Consider the following 16,932-nt stretch of genomic DNA (forward strand, 5'->3'; position numbering starts at 1 on the left):
TGATTGCCGGAATTGTTTGTATCATTACATATGATGACAGATTGGATTGGTTTCTGAATTCTGACCGTCACAGGAAATTTGATTGCGTAAGGCCACATGGTTGTAGTAGCAAGAGGGAGGCAGGGAGCCTCGGTCTCTTCGGCCCTGACAAAAGAGTGACAGATCACTTTCACACTGAATTTGGAGCCCCGATTTGGCCACAAGCTACGGGGTTGAAAAATTGAGATCTGGAAGTGAAAACCTTACTTACCGTCCTGATGGTGATGCCCACCCACTTTAGTGAGCACGTACCGTCGAGATTTGGCTTGCTGTTAGGTCAAAAGTGCAATAACCAGTAGGGTAAACTCTCCAAAAGTTTTCGCAGAGGTGCAGTGAACGTTGTTGGAATTACGGTGCATTCTTTACATCTTCGCAAGTAACAAAATCGGAAGGCTTGAGCAACTTGGAAAGATAGGGTTAAATAAATCTGTACATATAGCCGTGTTAGTGATGTCGACATGCCCGGGACCGCAAGGCTATGAAGTTTCGAGGCCAACAGGAAACAGACGTTGACAGGAGGTCACTAGCCGGTGCCTCCAAAAGAGCCGACGTACTTCATTGCTCACCCATGTTTCTTGTGGAAAGATGAAGGATTGTTGATGACAAAGGAAACAAAGGACCAACAAACCCTATGCATGGAGGCCTGGGCATCTTTTGACCAATCGTCCTCTTGCCTCATCAGTTGGCTATAGTACGAGAGAGCATGCATCATAGCTGTCGCTAACTTGCAATAGTTGTACTGCAGTAGGGTACACTGCCTGTTTCTTGTTCATGCCTTTGGACAAAATTCCATGACCAGTTCAGCAGCTGTCAGCATACTGTCTGATGCGTGGAAACTGAAATCACATACTGTCACTTTCAGTTTCAGGCAAGACATGCAATTAACAAAAATCTTCAAGAAAGACAAATGCAGTAAAGGAAATCTTATAGAATTTCCACGTCGAAAGCACCCACATTATGTGCCCTAATGAGTTCCTATGTAGTGTGGCGTGGAAAGTATACTCTTCTATACATGCTTGTCGCTCCTAGCTTAGGTTACCATCATTCTCCAAATGCCTGATACAAACTCTGTTGTATGCAAGAAGTAAGACAGACAATACAAGAGACAACCAAGCTATTCTGCTGCTACAACACCACACTTTCTAAATAGCATTGGAGCCTCGCCTCGCCCATCCACCTGTTATCTTGCTATGTCTTCAAGCCTTTTGAGTATTTTCTTCGTATCCGGTCTCAACGACGGTGACGGGTTACAGCAAGCTGTTGCCAATTCAAAGTAAGCATTTAGATTCTCCTCCTTCCCTGAATTCTTGCTTTGTTTGATAAGCTCGGAACTGAAAGCTTCAGATATCTTCCTCTCGAGTACAAGGTCCTTGAAAGAGGCTGGCAAATGGATGTCACGGGCATTAGGTGGTTTATCATTTACGACCTCCTTCTGAGCAAGCATCTCGAGCATAATCACTCCCAAGCTGTAGATATCGCTCTCCCTTGTGACATCCCTCATCTTGATCAGCTCTGGAGCCTTGTACCCTTGCATTGCAGATGTCTCGAGCATCTCTTGTGCAGCAGCATGATTCAGGAGGAGGTAGAGGCCAAAGTCTGATATCCTGGGTTGGAAATCGGCGTCAAGCATAATGTTGTTTGTTTTGAGATTGCCATGAATGATTGGTTTCTGCGATGCTGTGTGAAGGTGGTCCAGTCCTTTGACAATGCCGATAGACAGCTTGCAAATTATCTCCCATCTCTGTGAATCATTGATTCCCTCTGCAGATCAGAAGAACAGATAAAGATTAGAACTCGCAAACGAAAAAAAAAAACAGGGAAGAGATATAGATATTTCATGAGTGAAGAACTGACAGAGACTAGCTAGTTATTGATTGGCACAAGTAATGCGTAAAATTCGTTTATAACCAAAAACTGTCCTTTTCAAGCCCTTGATATCATGAAATACAAATGACCCAAAGTTCATTCCAACAAAACTGAACAAGCTGTTTTGTGCATGGAAGCAATAAGAATTATTCTGCAAGTCTTTCTGTACGTGATTAGTTGATGGCTCAGCGATATACTATATATTTAATCAAAGAATGTGATCCAACAACTCCCTGAAAACGAGAGATGACAGATGCAGGAAAACGCAAACAGTTCAGAAGTGCCACCATTCCACCAGCATAATGCCTGGAAATAAGTCATGAAAGCACTTGCAAAAGAAAAGCATTTCTGTGTCTGATAATAAAACAACCATTAAGTCCACCTGGAAAAGAACGACTTTCCTCCAAAGCCTTGATTTGATAGAGGACTTGCATCACCCATTTTATTGAAGCAACAACTAAAAGCTTGAAAGTGTAATACTATTGAAAATTGAAATGGAGTGATGTTGCCACATGTAAACCCACGGTCTCACGCAACAAGAACAAGATGCTCTGTGAAGTGTTGGAGCTAACAACCAACCAGGAAAAATTTACCAAGTACTTTATGAACTGTCCCTTTGTGTAGTTAACGACAAGGGCACAAGGCGTAACAGTGAAGACACATGGCTAAAAGTAACGAAAACCACCCTGCAAGGCTGTAACAGAGTACCCACCACAGCAGTCTGCTTAATCCGCGAAGCATCATTGCCTGCGACGCTTTTACCGCAGGAATCGGATGACAAAAAGGTAAATAATCATCTAAATCTGAGGTGAACTTCAAATTCTGCAGTAAATCCAAGCAATGGGAGTACCAACACTCGAGTAAACAATCAAGGAATCATTTCGCACGATTAGCTTTGCTCAGAGCTACCGAGCTAGCTTGGGTCGAAAGCAATGACGCGAAGGGGAAACGGACCTTGCAGGAAGCGGCGGAGCGAGCCGGCGGCGTAGAAGGGGTGCACGAGCAGCTTCTCCCCGCGCGGGCCGATGTAAAGCGCGCGGATCGGCACGAGGTTCGGGTGGCGCGCGGCGCCGAGCACCCTCGCGGCCGCCGCGGCCTCCTCGGCGCCCGCGGCGCAGGCGGGGCGCACGAACCGGAGCAGCGCGACGGCCTCCCCGGCGCTGAGCCCGGCGCGGTACAGCGTGCTGTGCGCCGACTTGGCCACGACCTCCCCGGGCGCCTCGAGGATCGCGGCCACCGTGAGCGCCTCGCCGCCGGGGAACCGCACTAGCGCCTCCTCCCCGCCGGCGACGTACCCGCCGGAGCCGCCGGCCGCCTGGAGCCGGTCCGCCCTCGCGCCGCCGCCGCCGACGTGGGACGGCAGCACCGAGCGTCCCCCGCGGCGCCGGCGCCGGCGGCGGACGAAGTAGAAGACAGCGAGGGCGAGGACCACGGCGAGGGCCGGGAAGAGGACGGCGTTGATGACTGCCTTGCGCATTGCTCGGTCCAATTCAATCCAGCCTCCGGCAAAGCTTTAGATCGGAGGAAGCGGGGAAGGAAGGCGGCGTGCTTGGCTGCTTTAGGGGCAATGGGGGTGGGCAGGAATGGAGCGCGGGGGTAGGGTTTGGAGTTTGGGGGAGACCGGGAGGGAGATGTTTGCTTGTGCGTGCTTGTTTGGGGCTGCTCTGCTCCTGCTTTCCTCTGCTTTGCGCAGCCTCTGCTATTCTTGCCGTTGGGATGGAGGAGAGCCTACACTGGCTAGCTTGAGATTCGTTTCGTTTCGGTGAAAGTTTTTTTAGAGAGGGGGAGAGAGGAAAGTTTACGTGTGAAAAGTGCGAATTGGTATGAGGGAGACGTTGAGAACGTGGGGCGGATGAATGGTTTTTTTAATACCTTTTATTGACGTTGGGGTTGGTTTGGCTAGCTTGAGTTTTGTAGTTTGGACTTTATTTTAATTCACACCGTCAATGCTTCTATTGCATTAGAGAGCCATGCTGTACTTTCAGCGATGGAGGTGTTTGAGTTGAAATGCTGGCTATAATGCATGCGTTATGTAGTAGTTCTATTTGGAATACTAACAATGGCTGAAATATCATATGGTTTTTATAGGTTGTTTGCTTCCCGCCATGCTTCGCCACCGCCTAAAGCGCGGCAGGCCACCGGTCCTTTGGTGTTGTTTGGTTCAGCTTTTACCTATAGTTACCACACGCCTTTCCAGCATAAAAACACACCGCGGTTGTGGTGTCGAGTTTTAGCGTTGAAGCTTAGACGGTGCCGCCGCGGTTGTGGTGTCGAGTTTTAACGTTGAAGCTTAGGTGGTGTTGTAGATGGTTGTGACTGCTAGCTAAACACCCTCTAAGTGCTACGAAGTTTGGAAGATGTGAGGATTTGTTTGTTATCTTAGGATTGCAACGAAGACAACATAATGTCATAAAGACGCAGATATGAAATTCGAGAACCACGTTAAACCATTTTAAGGTTCTCTTACTTTTTAAGCTGCATAGCTAGGAGCATATAGCTTATAGATTTTTATAAATGGATAGCTGGATACTTTTTTCAGTTCATTTCTATTGGCTTTATGTGATCGAAACGGACCTTATCTCCATATATCCCCATTAAACGCTTGCCTTGGCCTCCTAAGAAGTAAGATCATAACACCACAACATTTGTTGATTGCTTCCTTCAACGCATGGAACGGGGGAAATGCCATGACCCATGAGGATATCAGATGATATGGCCCTCGCATTTGCCCTCTCATCAATCAATCCGACGATCCCATAGGCCGGCGTCGGCGTGTGATTGGAACCGGCATTGACTTTACACACCATTCTTTCTTTTTGCCAATAAAATCGCGAAGACATGCTCTCGAAAACCAAAATGACGCTACGCAGATTGCAGAAAAAGCTAAGCTGTGCCTGTGCGTTAGGACAGAAATAAAACCCCTCCTTTTTCCGGCAAAAATATAAAGAAGTCTGTGCTCAGAGCAGAAGACAAATCTACTTGATTTTGCTGCTGTTCTGATATCGCTGTACGTAGAACCAGGACCAGTCCTTGTTTTCTCTACTCGCTTGATTCCCTTTTTTTTTGAAACAAAAACATGTATACCCTCCGCACCTAACGAGTGGTGTGATACATCAACGGTAACCGACGGGCAGCAGACGTATACCGTATACGTATAGCGCCGATGCGTACGGCGTACCGGCAAGCACGTGCGGCGTCCGTGACGTTGATCCGGCGGGACCGTGTCACATAGACACAGACCCCGCAAGCGATCCTCGGCACCGATCAACGGATCCTCGGCGTCCGTGGACGCAGCCTCGGCGGCGGCAGCCTTGCAGGGAACAAGAGCACAGCACCTTTTCCTTTCGGCGGCGGCTACCGGTAGGGAAGGGAAAGGAAGGTCTTCACCCGTATGACCCGCAGTCCCGCACGCAACTGCGTGCGCGGTTCCCGGCGTGCCGCGGCGCCCGCATCGCGCGCGCGGGGGTGGGCTGCCCTGCACGTTTTTTTTTTTTGAGGGATGGCTGCCCTGCACGTGACGGCGCCGCGGCGGCCATGGGGCCGCCTGGATGCCCGGAAGTTGTATTGGGCCGGGTGCATGGATCATGCCGTCAAAGACTTGGGCCAAGAATTTCCTTTCGTTGTGTATGGGCCGCCAAATTCAGGCAAAGCCTTGAAGAAGGTTCGGTTTTTACCGAAAAGCAGCAGCTCTGCAAAAGAAAGTTCTAGTTCGTTCGCCCCACGGGATGAAAGGATATGCTCAGACAATGCGGAAAGTCAAACTCGCCAAATGATGATTAGCATAACGATAATCCTGATGTGATAACCATAAGCCCCGGCTCCACTTTCTTAATGTACACCGTTGTTCAGGTTGTAATTACATCGGAACACCCAAAACGAAACAAGAAACGAGAAAAAAAGCACGTCCTCTCTCGGTACGCGAGGAGCTCCACGGCCAGCCTCGCTACGAGCTTTCTGACGAGGAGTAGTTGCAAGGAGACCGTCGAACCTGTCTGGTCACCTCCTGGTGGCCGGCTCGACCCTCTGCTTCCTGATCTGCTCCCTGAACTTGGCTATGAACTCGTCGGCCTTCCTGTCCACCTCGTCCTCCACCTCCTCCTCGTCGTCGACCTCCGGCCCCGGCTTCGTCGCCAGCTCGAAGAGCTCCTCGTCGCACGAGCTGCCGTCCTCTTCCTCCCCCACCGCCTCCTCATCCTCCTCGAACACGTTTTCCTCCGTGCCATCGTCGCCGTCGGTAACCATGTCGCTGCCGAACGAGCTTTCTGACGCCGCGACCGCCTCATCTAGCTCGGCATCCACAGCGTCATCGTCGTCGTCGTCGTCGTCGAGTGGTACCACGGGATCGTAGCCGGCGAAGGCGCTCCTCGTCGCCTGGATCGCCGACTTGGACCGGAACTGCTTGCCGTCGACGCCATGCAGGCCCAGCCTTCCGTTCGTGCTCCTGTCGCCGATCGCTCCGTTGAAGCTTCTCGCTTTGGCCTTCCGGAGGCTGCGTGATCCGCGTCCGAGGAACGGCGGCGGCGGTGGCGGAGGGGGAGGTGGGAGCAGAGACGGCGAGGACGGCGACAGGGTGAGATCGGCGTCGAGGACGGAGGACGGCGAAGGGATGGCGCGCTCGCGAAAGCCGTCGTATCCTGCCTTGGGGGCAAGGAAGTCTTCGTCTTCCTCCTCCGGCTCCTCAATGCCGTCGCTGACATCTTCCGGTAGTGTCGCCGAGTCCTCGACCGCCGGCTTCAGCTTCCTCACCGGCAGGAGGAGCGGCTTCTCTCCCGCGCCGCCATCGCCGTTGCTGGCGTCGGCAACGACCACGAGTGGGTCGTCCGGAAGGTACCGAGAGCTCCACGCCTGGACGCCGACCTTGCTGGCGCCGCTGCCATCATCGGGGTCGTTGTCATCGAAGACCACCGGCGAGCCCTGCATCATCTGCGAGACGTAGGCCTCCACCGACGCCTCGTCGTCGACGACGGGCCTGGAATCGTCGGCGGCCGCGGCGGCCACCTCGGCGTCGGCGTTCTTCTGGCCGAAGACGCCGTAGGAGATGATGATGCCGAGCAGGAGCAGGTGCGGCAGCTCCCATATCCTGGACGCTTGGCTCGTCGGCAGCAGCGGCACCAGCGCCACCACGAGCGCGAACAGCGCCGCCTTCGCAGCCAGGTTCGACGGGAACAGCAGCGCCAGCACCTGCTGCAGCCTCGCCGAGACATCGCTACCGGTCGTCGTCGTTGTCGTACCTACTCTGGCAGGCTGCTGCTGCGCCTGCGCTAAGGCCGTGCCGGCCGCCTCCGCCATTATCGCGAGGTTCGTGCACGTAGTCTGCGCGCGCGCGCTGCTCTCTTGAGTTTTCCCAAGGCTGTTTGTGTTCGCGGGCTCGATCGGCTGATGCGATGGAGGTGGAAAGCTTGGGCGAATGATCCTTGGCTTTCGGGCGAGGAGAGGAAGCCACACAAGACTTGGTCGGGAAGAAAGCAACGAAAGGGAGGGAAAGAATTTGATCGCGTCAGAGCACGCAGAACAAAGAGGCAAGGGACCCCGGGCGCTGTCAATTTAAATCTGACAGCAAAACTCTCGCGCTCCCGAGCGATTAACTGCTGACGAAACCGCCCGAACGTGCTAGATTAGTTAGAAGGCAAAAAATTAATTAGAGGAAAAGGACCTCGCGTGGCATAGCAATCTCTAGAACTGCATGTACACCTTATGGTCTCAGGCTCAGGCTCTGCCGCTCTAGCATCGCCACCCGGGATGGTGGAGCCGGCTGCATGGTCACTGCCGGAGCACACACGGCAGCTTCCGCAAGGTCAGAGGATGGGCCATGCATGGCTCACCTGCCTGCCTGGGGGATCGTAATGTTTGGAGGATTCTGACGGGACGACCCCGTAGACGTTTCTAGTAACGGCCGCGACCATGGCACCATGCAGGGTTCGATGATGTGCCGAAACGGGGAAGATGCTTATGCGCTTCAAGACGACATGACCCAATTGAGGCATTGACTCAGCCGCTAGTTTCACTTCCAGCGAGCTCCAGAATCACAAAAAGCTTGGGGTGATTACACGAGAGCGCGTGCTGAAGGCTGAAGCTTTAATTTGGCAACTTTTCTTCTGCTACTAGCGCAGAATATCCTTCGATGTACTTAGGCCTGGTTTGGTTCCATTTGCTTAAATTTAAGCAAGTGTCACATCAATGTTTAGATACTAATTAGGAGTATGGACTCTCAAATCCCAACGGTAGATCGATGTGATCTGATACGCTCCTGCGATTCGTCTTCGTCTCACCTGAGATGTGAACGCCTGCTTTTTCTGAAGAGGTGTTGTGTAGATTTCAGGAACGGAAAGGTAGCTCCAGGGTTTGTGCGCCCGAATCCCCATCGCCACGGCACCCGGTTGCGCTGCGCCATTTCGCCGGGCGCCGCCGAAGAAAAAGCCGAATCGTGGGGATGTCAACTGCTACGTAGCGTGATCACACACACTATCGCGAAGCAGACACGTAACTCTTGAAGCTTGAGTGCTTGACCCTTGAAGCGGTCAACCGGCCCGATCGTCTGATACCACTAGTCCACTACACCAGTAGCCACCTCTGCAGGACGACCCAAGCCACAGCTTAGTATGAACTTAATTAGTCAGCAAGTCAACCGTATTAAACGCTAGTTTACTTGATCTGCGGATAGGCTGGTGCGGGTTCATCCATGGTACGTGTTTCTTCCAGGACGCCAGAAAACATTTTCGCTGGGTCAAAATTGCGCACCCGCCAGCAACTCACTATCAGCAGCAGCAGGATGTCCACCCACCAGTACAGTTACAATTTGCACTGGTGAGTGCTTAGATAGCCCGTCAGCAAAGATATTTTTGGATATAAAAAAGCTGGTTGTATCCGCTCCTCCTGCAACCGTGGCCGTGCTACCGTCCCGCGACCCTGCACTGCTTCTCCGTCGTCGCCCTCGACGCCCACCCTTGGGCGCGCTGCCAGAGCTCGCCCTCGACGCCCGCCCTTGGACACGCCGTCGGAGTTCGGCCTTGGCGCCCGCGCTGCTAGAGCTCGCCCTCCCACCTGAGAGGAAAGGAACAGATTTAAGGTAGAGGGAGGGAGAGGATGAGAGAAAGGAAGATAAGGGAGAGAGAGCACCTGACGCCGCCCACGCTCGGTCACCCGCTGCCCGCTCGCGGGCCCGCCCCACCGGCCGCCGCTCCCGCGCCCATCGGCGCCCACGCTGGTGCTTGCTCTCGGAGATAAAGAGGGGATAAGGGAGAGATATGGCCTGATGCCCGCCCCGCCTGCTCCTGGAGAGATAGATAAGGAAGATATAGGGGGCATTTGTGCTGGTAGGGGTGGGCCACCTAATCACCCACCAGTACAGATGCATCCCATTTGTGCTGGCGGGCACTTAAATCGCCCGCCAATATAGAGCTATTTGTGCTGGCGGGCACTAACCCAGTGGCCTCGGTCACCTTTGTGCTGGCGGGTGCCAATTCCACCCTCCAGCACGCTAATTTCGACGTGCCAGCACAAATCGTTTCTGATGTAATGTTCCCTGTCATCGTTAGCTAGATAAGATACCGCACGAAGCTGGTTAGACTTGGTCAAGCTAAAATCTTCAAGAATCAGGACCAAGTTAGTCAATTGGGGTAGCGAGCAACCACCAAGTTAGTTAACTGGGGTAGCGGGCAACTACCAAGTTATTAGCTTAAGGACGTACGACACACACACTTCATCGATCGTTTGAAACTATAGTCATAGAGTCTCATTGGATCAGTTAGGGCTAATTTGACTACAACTAAATGTTAGCCGGCTAACCATTAGTTTGCTAAAATTAATCTCGTAATGTTTAGATACATGGGCTAATGGGTAAGCTGGAATCCTAACAAAAGTCTATTTCATCCTTGTTGGGTGTGGAAGACAGTGCAGGTGGGAGTGTAAAAGTGATTTTCTGTAACCATGAGCTCTTTTTAGCCCAAATCAACTAGGTTTGGGGACCTGATGGGCTAATAATTAGTTGAGTGGCTTGGATAACGATTAGTCTAGCTATTAATTAACCCTACCATTTACGTCAACTAGGGCTAATTTTTAGCAGGTACAAATTAGCTTGTACATCCAACATGCTCATACACTAAAAAACAATTTCCACGCTACTAAAAAATGATTTTTAGAGCCCCTTTTTACCACATAGGTGGTTCGTAACACTAACCACATGTATAGTACCCCATGGGGTCTTAGCTCATAAACCGCTTCTATGGATGCATTTCCAGAAAATGAGGATCACCTCTAGAATAGGCCTATTTTCAGAGACATGACAAATAAATAAATGTCTCTGAAAATATAATTAAATAACCTTATTTCAAGTAGAAATCATAATGTACTATGTATGAAGTCTGATAAAACTCTATGTGAAACAATATTTTCCTATAAGACCTACAACTTTGTAGTTGAAAATGTGTTTTTTACATTTGGAGATTCGGCAGAGAAGGATGGAAAGAATAGTTTATTTCGGGGGTGTTTGGATACGAGGTGTTAAACTTTAACAGTGTCACATCGGATGTTCGGATGCTAATTAGGAGAACTAAACATGAGCTAATTATAAAACTAATTGCAGAACCCTGTGCTAATTCGCGAGACGAATCTATTAAGCCTAATTAATCCATCATTAGCAATTGGTTACTGTAGCACCACATTGTCAAATCATGGACTAATTAGGCTTAATAGATTCGTCTCGTGAATTACACTCCATCTGTGCAATTAGTTTTGTAATTAGCCTATGTTTAATACTTCTAATTAGCATCCAAACATCCGATGTGACAGGTGTTAAATTTTAACACATGGTTGCCAAACAGGCCCTTCATAACGACCATGTATAAGTGTGAGGTGGGATCGAGGCCTAAAGTCACGGTTTTAGTCCCACCAACCGCACGTGTGACTCGCCACGCAGGACCATGAGTGAGTGAGTGGATGCCCAATAATTAAGGTTAGCACAGGTTAAAATATGTTTTTAAAAAAGTTTGTTTGAATGTCGCAAGCGTTATATATTTAAGAAAGGAGGGATCATATTTTATTATCTAAAAATTTATAATCATCGGCAAATAAGAATAATAATATAGTATATAAATATTATATCGATACGGCAGTGCAACAACAATTAATTGAAGCAGGACCAACTAAGAATGCCAACAACAATAATGAAATGAAATGAGCATCTGGATATCAGCAGCGACATGACTCTTCTAACCGCAGAACCGCAGATACCTTCATACCTACCTAACCGGTGTTCCTCCTGGCGCTGAGTCTTCTAACCGACGATGAACAGGCGGCTCGTTCGGCTAACGCCCTCACCGGTAGAACTTGCAAGCTTTGTTCCTTGATGAAGCAGTCAACAACACGTACAGAGTCCAGTTTGGCAGTTTCCTTGTTCTGGACTGGTAGGTGACGATTCATTAACGTTCTTCCCTACTGTAGTTGCTAGGATACGTGGTGGATGATGTTGAATATGTTAGATTGATCTCTTTCCCGATTGGCCCAAAGGCCAATCAGGACCTTGATCTGCGCCCTGATCGGGGGCGCTTACCCTATCAATGGGTAGTGGGCCCCTGTCGCGCTGCGCTATATAAACAGGGTGGGGGGACCCGGCTCGGCTCACGAGGTTCGCCGCAGCCAGCCGCCCCCACCAACACACCTACCGATCTAGGTTGCGCAGCAGCGGCGGGAAGCGCCACTGCCACTTCACCGGTGACCGGACTACACTGCGCATCGCTGCCTTGCGCAGAACTACACCAACCGAACCCGCGATGGCCAGCAGCTCCGCTGCTCCCACCCCTAGGGGTGAAGGTACCCCAATTCCCCCTCTCTCACACTAGGCACTCACCAGGAACTCCTAGTCTCTCATGTCTCTCTCTCGAACCCGACTAGATGTGCTCTAGTGATCCTAGGCTAGGGCATAACATTGGTATCAGACACCTCCTAGAAGCTATTCTAGATCGGGAAAAGCAGTAGATCGAGAAAAGCACGCAGGCAGATGTGTGGGAACTCTATAACTACCTCGACTACTATTCTGATCTCCTGCTACTTGCGTTCGCGCACCTGGCCAGGGAGGCGAGCTCATCAGCTAGCGACGCAGAGCTTCGTGCGTGCGGCAATGGGCGCGGGCAGCGGGAGGACGGAGGCGATCATGCGCGAGATCGCGAGCCTGCGCGCGCAGAGGGACGAGCTGGACAGCCGCATCCGCTTCTTCGAGTCCCAGCTCCGCATCGGCGGCGGCGGCGCTGCGCCGACCACGCTCCCTCCCAGCCTGTCCACCAAGCTGGACGCCATGGGCGCGCACGCCGTCTCCGCCGCCGGTGGGGGCCTGAGCCCCGACATGGTCCAGCGGTACAGCCGCCAGCTCCTCCTCCCCGACTTCGGCGTGCACGGTTGGTTGTCGCAGCTAATACCATGATCAGTTGCTCGTTCCTGAATCCTGATCGATCGATCAGTGCGACTTCTATTTTCTGATGAACAAAATGGATGATGGCAGGGCAACGGAGGCTCTCCCGGTCGTCGGTTCTGGTGGTCGGAGCCGGAGCATTGGGCTCGGCCGTAGCACTGTATCTGGCTGCAAGTGGCGTTGGTAATTACATTTCCCATCGATCATCAATTTATCGTGTTAGGTTCAATGTTACAAAGCGTGATTAGATAGATGTGCGCTTGCATGCCCAGAAACTATGGCCTCATAATAACTCAGTTTGCTGACTATATCTGTGTAGGTTCGTTAGGCATCGCTGATGGAGAAAACGTTGAACTCAGCAACCTCCATGGACAGGTATAGCAAACTGTGGTTTACTTCATATATATGCTCTGTTCATACTAGGACAGTCTTCTGCCGTCGTTGTCATGTACTGCCTGAGATGCAACCTCACGTTGAATACCGATTTCCTGGAACTCAGACTAAGTCAGACAATTTATTGCATGCCTGAGTCACATCATTGTACAATTAAGCGACTGTTTGTCAATCCAATCAGTTATATTCAAGTAGTTTTGCACTTCCTAATTTTTTTTTATATAATCGCATGGCTTTGATAACAATTGCTAATGTACTGCATCCAAGAAAGTTATGAGTAGTTCTCAGTTTACTACAGTAGTTATGATGCGTCTTTTTTTAAAAAAAATTGCTTAGATATATCCTTCGCCTGATTACCTTTTCAGATCATGCACATGGAAACATATGTTGGGCAACCAAAAGTGAAGTCAGCAGCAGCTGCTTGCCGGGCGTAAGATATACTGTTATTCTGATAGTTTATTGCATCTAGATTTTAAACCTTTTATGTGGAATCAATTAACTGAAATACCTTTTTTTCTTGGAATCAGAATTAATTCTTCTGTCAAGGTGTTCGACCATCATCTCAAACTGAAGGCAAAAAATGCTTTGAATGTTGTGAGGCAGTATCCTTGAGAATGTGAAAAAAATTAACATATTCCCCTTTGGTTATGTTGAATACATATAGTACTTGTTTTCTTTTTTGAAGATTTATAGTACTTGTTTTCAACACTAAATAATCACAGATATGACATAATAGTTGATGCGACCAACAACCTTGCTAGCCGGTACATGCTTAGCGATTGCTGTGTCCTCCTCCATAAGGTAATATACTATCAACCATATGTTTTGGAAGTTGGAGCAATACACATAATAACTCAATTTGAAATCAATCTTCCCATAAGGAAATTTAATAAGTTATCATTTGACAAATTCCATACCTCGTATTCTGTTCATTTGAGCAAATACTAAAAGACTGCATCTCTATATGTCAATAATACTAATTTTTGTCAAATTTTTCCATTGATTGTGTCCTGATTCATTGCAGCCTCTCATATCGGGTTCAACAATTGGTCTAGAAGGACAGGTAATTCTTGTTGCAGCAATGGCTTGCATTTCACTTTACAACTTAGGGCCTGTTTGTTTGAGTTGCAGCTTTTGGATTTTTCTAAAAAGAGGTTTTTTCTTCTGAAAAGCCAACACTAGTTTTTAAAAGATGTGTTTAGCTTTCCGAGCTCAAAAAGCTACGAAGAGCTCAAAAAGCTGAGCTTTTCAGCTTTCCATATAAACTCAGCTTTTTTTTGGACTTCCAGCTTTCGGAAGCTACATAAGAAGATCGCTATTTGTTTGAGCTTCTGGCTTTTCACGCTGAGAAACTACCAGGAAGCTCAAATAAATAGGACCTTAGTAATGTTCACTTTAGTGACACTTTTCAAACGCATGTAACAGTTGACGGTTTGTAACCATAATGGAAGTCCATGTTACCGGTGTCTTTTTCCAAACCCAGCAGCATGCCAGAATAGTTCTGACGATGGAATTCTTGGGGTTGGTAAGTAATAAATTTCTCTATAATACACGATTCCAAGATCTTATTATTACTACAACAAACCAAATTGAGGAGTTAATTAGGACACAATTTAAAATACTATAATATTTTGCTAGTAGTTTTCAATTTGGCAATATATCCATGCATATATACCCAATAGTACGGTGGATTTGTTAATATTTTTGTTCCATCCATATCGTTTATGCATGATCTAATAATCACCTTCATTGGTCAGTTCCAGGAGTGATTGGCTGCCTACAAGCTCTTGAAGTTATAAAGGTCGCAAGTCGTGTTGGAGAACCCCTTTGTGGAAGAATGCTAAACTTTGATGCATTGTCCTCCCGTTTTAAGATTGTACGTCACTCCATTCTATCCATATATATGTTGCTTCACTACAATTAATCGCTACACTTATACATGTGTGGGTGGCAGTAGACCGGTAGTTATTTTTGCGTGCACGTCCTGATGCTTGCAAGAGGAAATTGTTAATAAGAACTATTGTTTGACTCAGAGATCTAATACATTGTTCTACAATATTTTCTGCAGGTTAACAAGATTCGCCAAAGGTCGTCATCTTGCACGGTTTGTGGAGATCATCCTGATTTGACAAAAGACACTTTTATGATGTTCGGCTATGACAGCTTCTCGCAGTCTTCAAATTCTAGTAAGGTATAGTACACATTTCTAAAGCATTTTGTTTATCATCCTGATCCCTTTTATTTAAAGGTAAGCAAAAATCGAACACAAATTTTATACCTTGAAAATCCATAGACCTACATATAGTATAGAATATACCTACAATTCTTATATATCCCCCAGCTTCATTTTACTTAGAAGGCATATTAGGATTTAGGAAAGCCTTTATATCAGTACAGTTTCACCAGTAGTTACTCTTATAATATGTCATCAACTGCCACAAAATCAATCTGTACTAAAAGATATTTGAAATGCAAATGTTGATACAACTTTTACATAGTATTTTTAACATGACACTCGACCCTATGTCCCTATGTATAATGCAGCCGCCGGCGCAAAGCCTGAACCCGCTCCCACGGAACGCCCGGATCACCTGCAGAGAATACAAGCGGCTGCTCGACAGCGGCAGGCCTCACCTTCTGCTGGACGTGCGGCCGGTGCACCACTTCCAGATCGCCTCCATAGCCAACTCCGTGAACATCCCATTGAACGAGCTCAAGGAGAAGCTCCCCCGGCTCAGGGACGCCCTGAGCGAGGTGGCCGACGTGTCGCACGGCAGGCACCGCCCCCTGTACTTCATCTGCCAGCGCGGCGACGACTCCCAGGTGGCCGTCCACATCCTCCGGGAGAACGGGTTCCCGTGTGCCAGTGATGTAATCGGCGGCCTTGAGTCGTGGGCGCGAGAAGCTGATCCCGGTTTTCCTGTGTACTGGTGACATGCTCAAGTTATGTCAACTTTTTTTTTAATATAATTTTGTCACACAGTTTTGTTTTCTCCACTTGAAGGTGGTCCTTGAGAGGCACCACAAAATTATAACTGAGGTATCAAAGTTTAGTCCCAGTACTTTGGTAGTTCCTACGATATAATCTTGTGGGACCAGCAGCCACCCCTGATTCATCTGAGACCAACTACAACGAGTTCAATTTTACATTAGAGTAGAGAGCATGAGAAAGGGTGGGGGTTTAGGTTGAAACAAGCCTATCTACGTACTACTCCAACGTTGTTAATTTTTGCATGAAAAGGGCAAGGGGTCTGAAGTTCTGAACCAGCGAAGCGAGAGGACCAAGTTTGACATCCTTCGCATGGGAGGGACTGAAGGAGACTTCCTGTGTTTCCTGATTGAGGCCACTCCTGCTTTCGAGTCCTGGGCCGTATAGTTTCAGACTTGGGCTTACTATCATTTGGCCCATACGCAGTGGCAAGTGAACAGTGGTAAAATCAGAATTCCTAAGTAGAAAGAACATGGTTTGACATCGGTTTTACAAACCTCATGGCAATATATTTTTTTTGTATGCGATCGTTTATGAGTTATTAAAAAGTACCATATGCATCTCCCGTACGACAGTTGTATAAAACTGGACCCGGTCCAGAAGAACTCCATGATCTGCTGCCCCAGGTACGCACAGAGTTTTGACTCTTGATCATTCGTCGATCTTTTGCTTTGGGCTCCAGCAGAGCAGTGCAGAGACAGTGCCAAGACCAACCATGTGAGGACGCTCGCTCCCGCGAATCATTGTGCTAGCCAATCTCGCAAAAGCCGGGGGCGGGGCTCCAATGAGTAGTAACACACGGCACGGACTAATATTCATATGGTACTACTCTACTCTGCTGCACTTAACATTCAACATGCATGGATGGAGTTCAGACCTCAGGGAAGCCCCAGCTTTTGCTCCACAAGTTACGGTGGGCTCCCGCGTGAGCACTCCAAAGCCTGGACTCGGTGGTTCAATTCATCGCCCCCCCCCCCCCCCCACAAATCGGTTTCTTAAAATTCCTGTAGGGCTCGAAGTGATACCCCTCATAAACCTACCATTGCACGATGGAGCCATATATAAAAAGCTGATCCTAGAAAATCACGAAAACGAAACAACTTCACTAAGATAAGTGGATAACTACCCCTGCACAATAAACATTTTGAGTCTTAATGGTTGTGATATATTCTTTTCTCAGGCTCCCAACAAAATTTTGTTTATGTGTAATTATCCACGCAGACGGAAAAAAAAACAAAGACTC

General features: G+C 48.8%; 3 protein-coding genes across 3 annotated transcripts; 1 reads left to right on the top strand and 2 right to left on the bottom strand.

The window, feature by feature from the left end:
• Nucleotides 1-932: 932 nt before the first annotated feature.
• LOC101759005 (putative kinase-like protein TMKL1) lies at nt 933-3,885 on the bottom strand. The gene is made up of 2 exons (XM_004976368.4): nt 2,860-3,885; nt 933-1,800 (listed from the first exon to the last, which is right to left on the bottom strand). Exons 1-2 carry the CDS (start codon nt 3,380-3,382, stop codon nt 1,220-1,222), a joined length of 1,104 nt encoding a protein of 367 aa, XP_004976425.1. The 5' UTR covers nt 3,383-3,885; the 3' UTR covers nt 933-1,219.
• Nucleotides 3,886-5,659: 1,774 nt separating this feature from the next.
• LOC101759402 lies at nt 5,660-7,402 on the bottom strand. Its single transcript, XM_012847586.2, has one exon. The coding sequence runs from the start codon at nt 7,192-7,194 to the stop codon at nt 5,902-5,904; it is 1,293 nt and encodes a 430-aa protein (XP_012703040.1). The 5' UTR covers nt 7,195-7,402; the 3' UTR covers nt 5,660-5,901.
• Nucleotides 7,403-11,963: 4,561 nt separating this feature from the next.
• Nucleotides 11,964-15,845, top strand: LOC101759807 (adenylyltransferase and sulfurtransferase MOCS3). The gene is made up of 11 exons (XM_004976370.3): nt 11,964-12,293; nt 12,398-12,490; nt 12,627-12,682; nt 13,066-13,130; nt 13,228-13,302; nt 13,423-13,501; nt 13,725-13,763; nt 14,126-14,225; nt 14,458-14,576; nt 14,769-14,891; nt 15,245-15,845. The coding sequence occupies exons 1-11, from the start codon at nt 12,020-12,022 to the stop codon at nt 15,632-15,634; spliced, it is 1,413 nt and encodes a 470-aa protein (XP_004976427.1). The 5' UTR covers nt 11,964-12,019; the 3' UTR covers nt 15,635-15,845.
• The last annotated feature ends 1,087 nt before the right edge of the window (nt 15,846-16,932 follow it).

This window comes from Setaria italica, chromosome VII, assembly GCF_000263155.2.
Source record: "Setaria italica strain Yugu1 chromosome VII, Setaria_italica_v2.0, whole genome shotgun sequence".
Lineage (NCBI taxonomy): Eukaryota > Viridiplantae > Streptophyta > Magnoliopsida > Poales > Poaceae > Setaria > Setaria italica.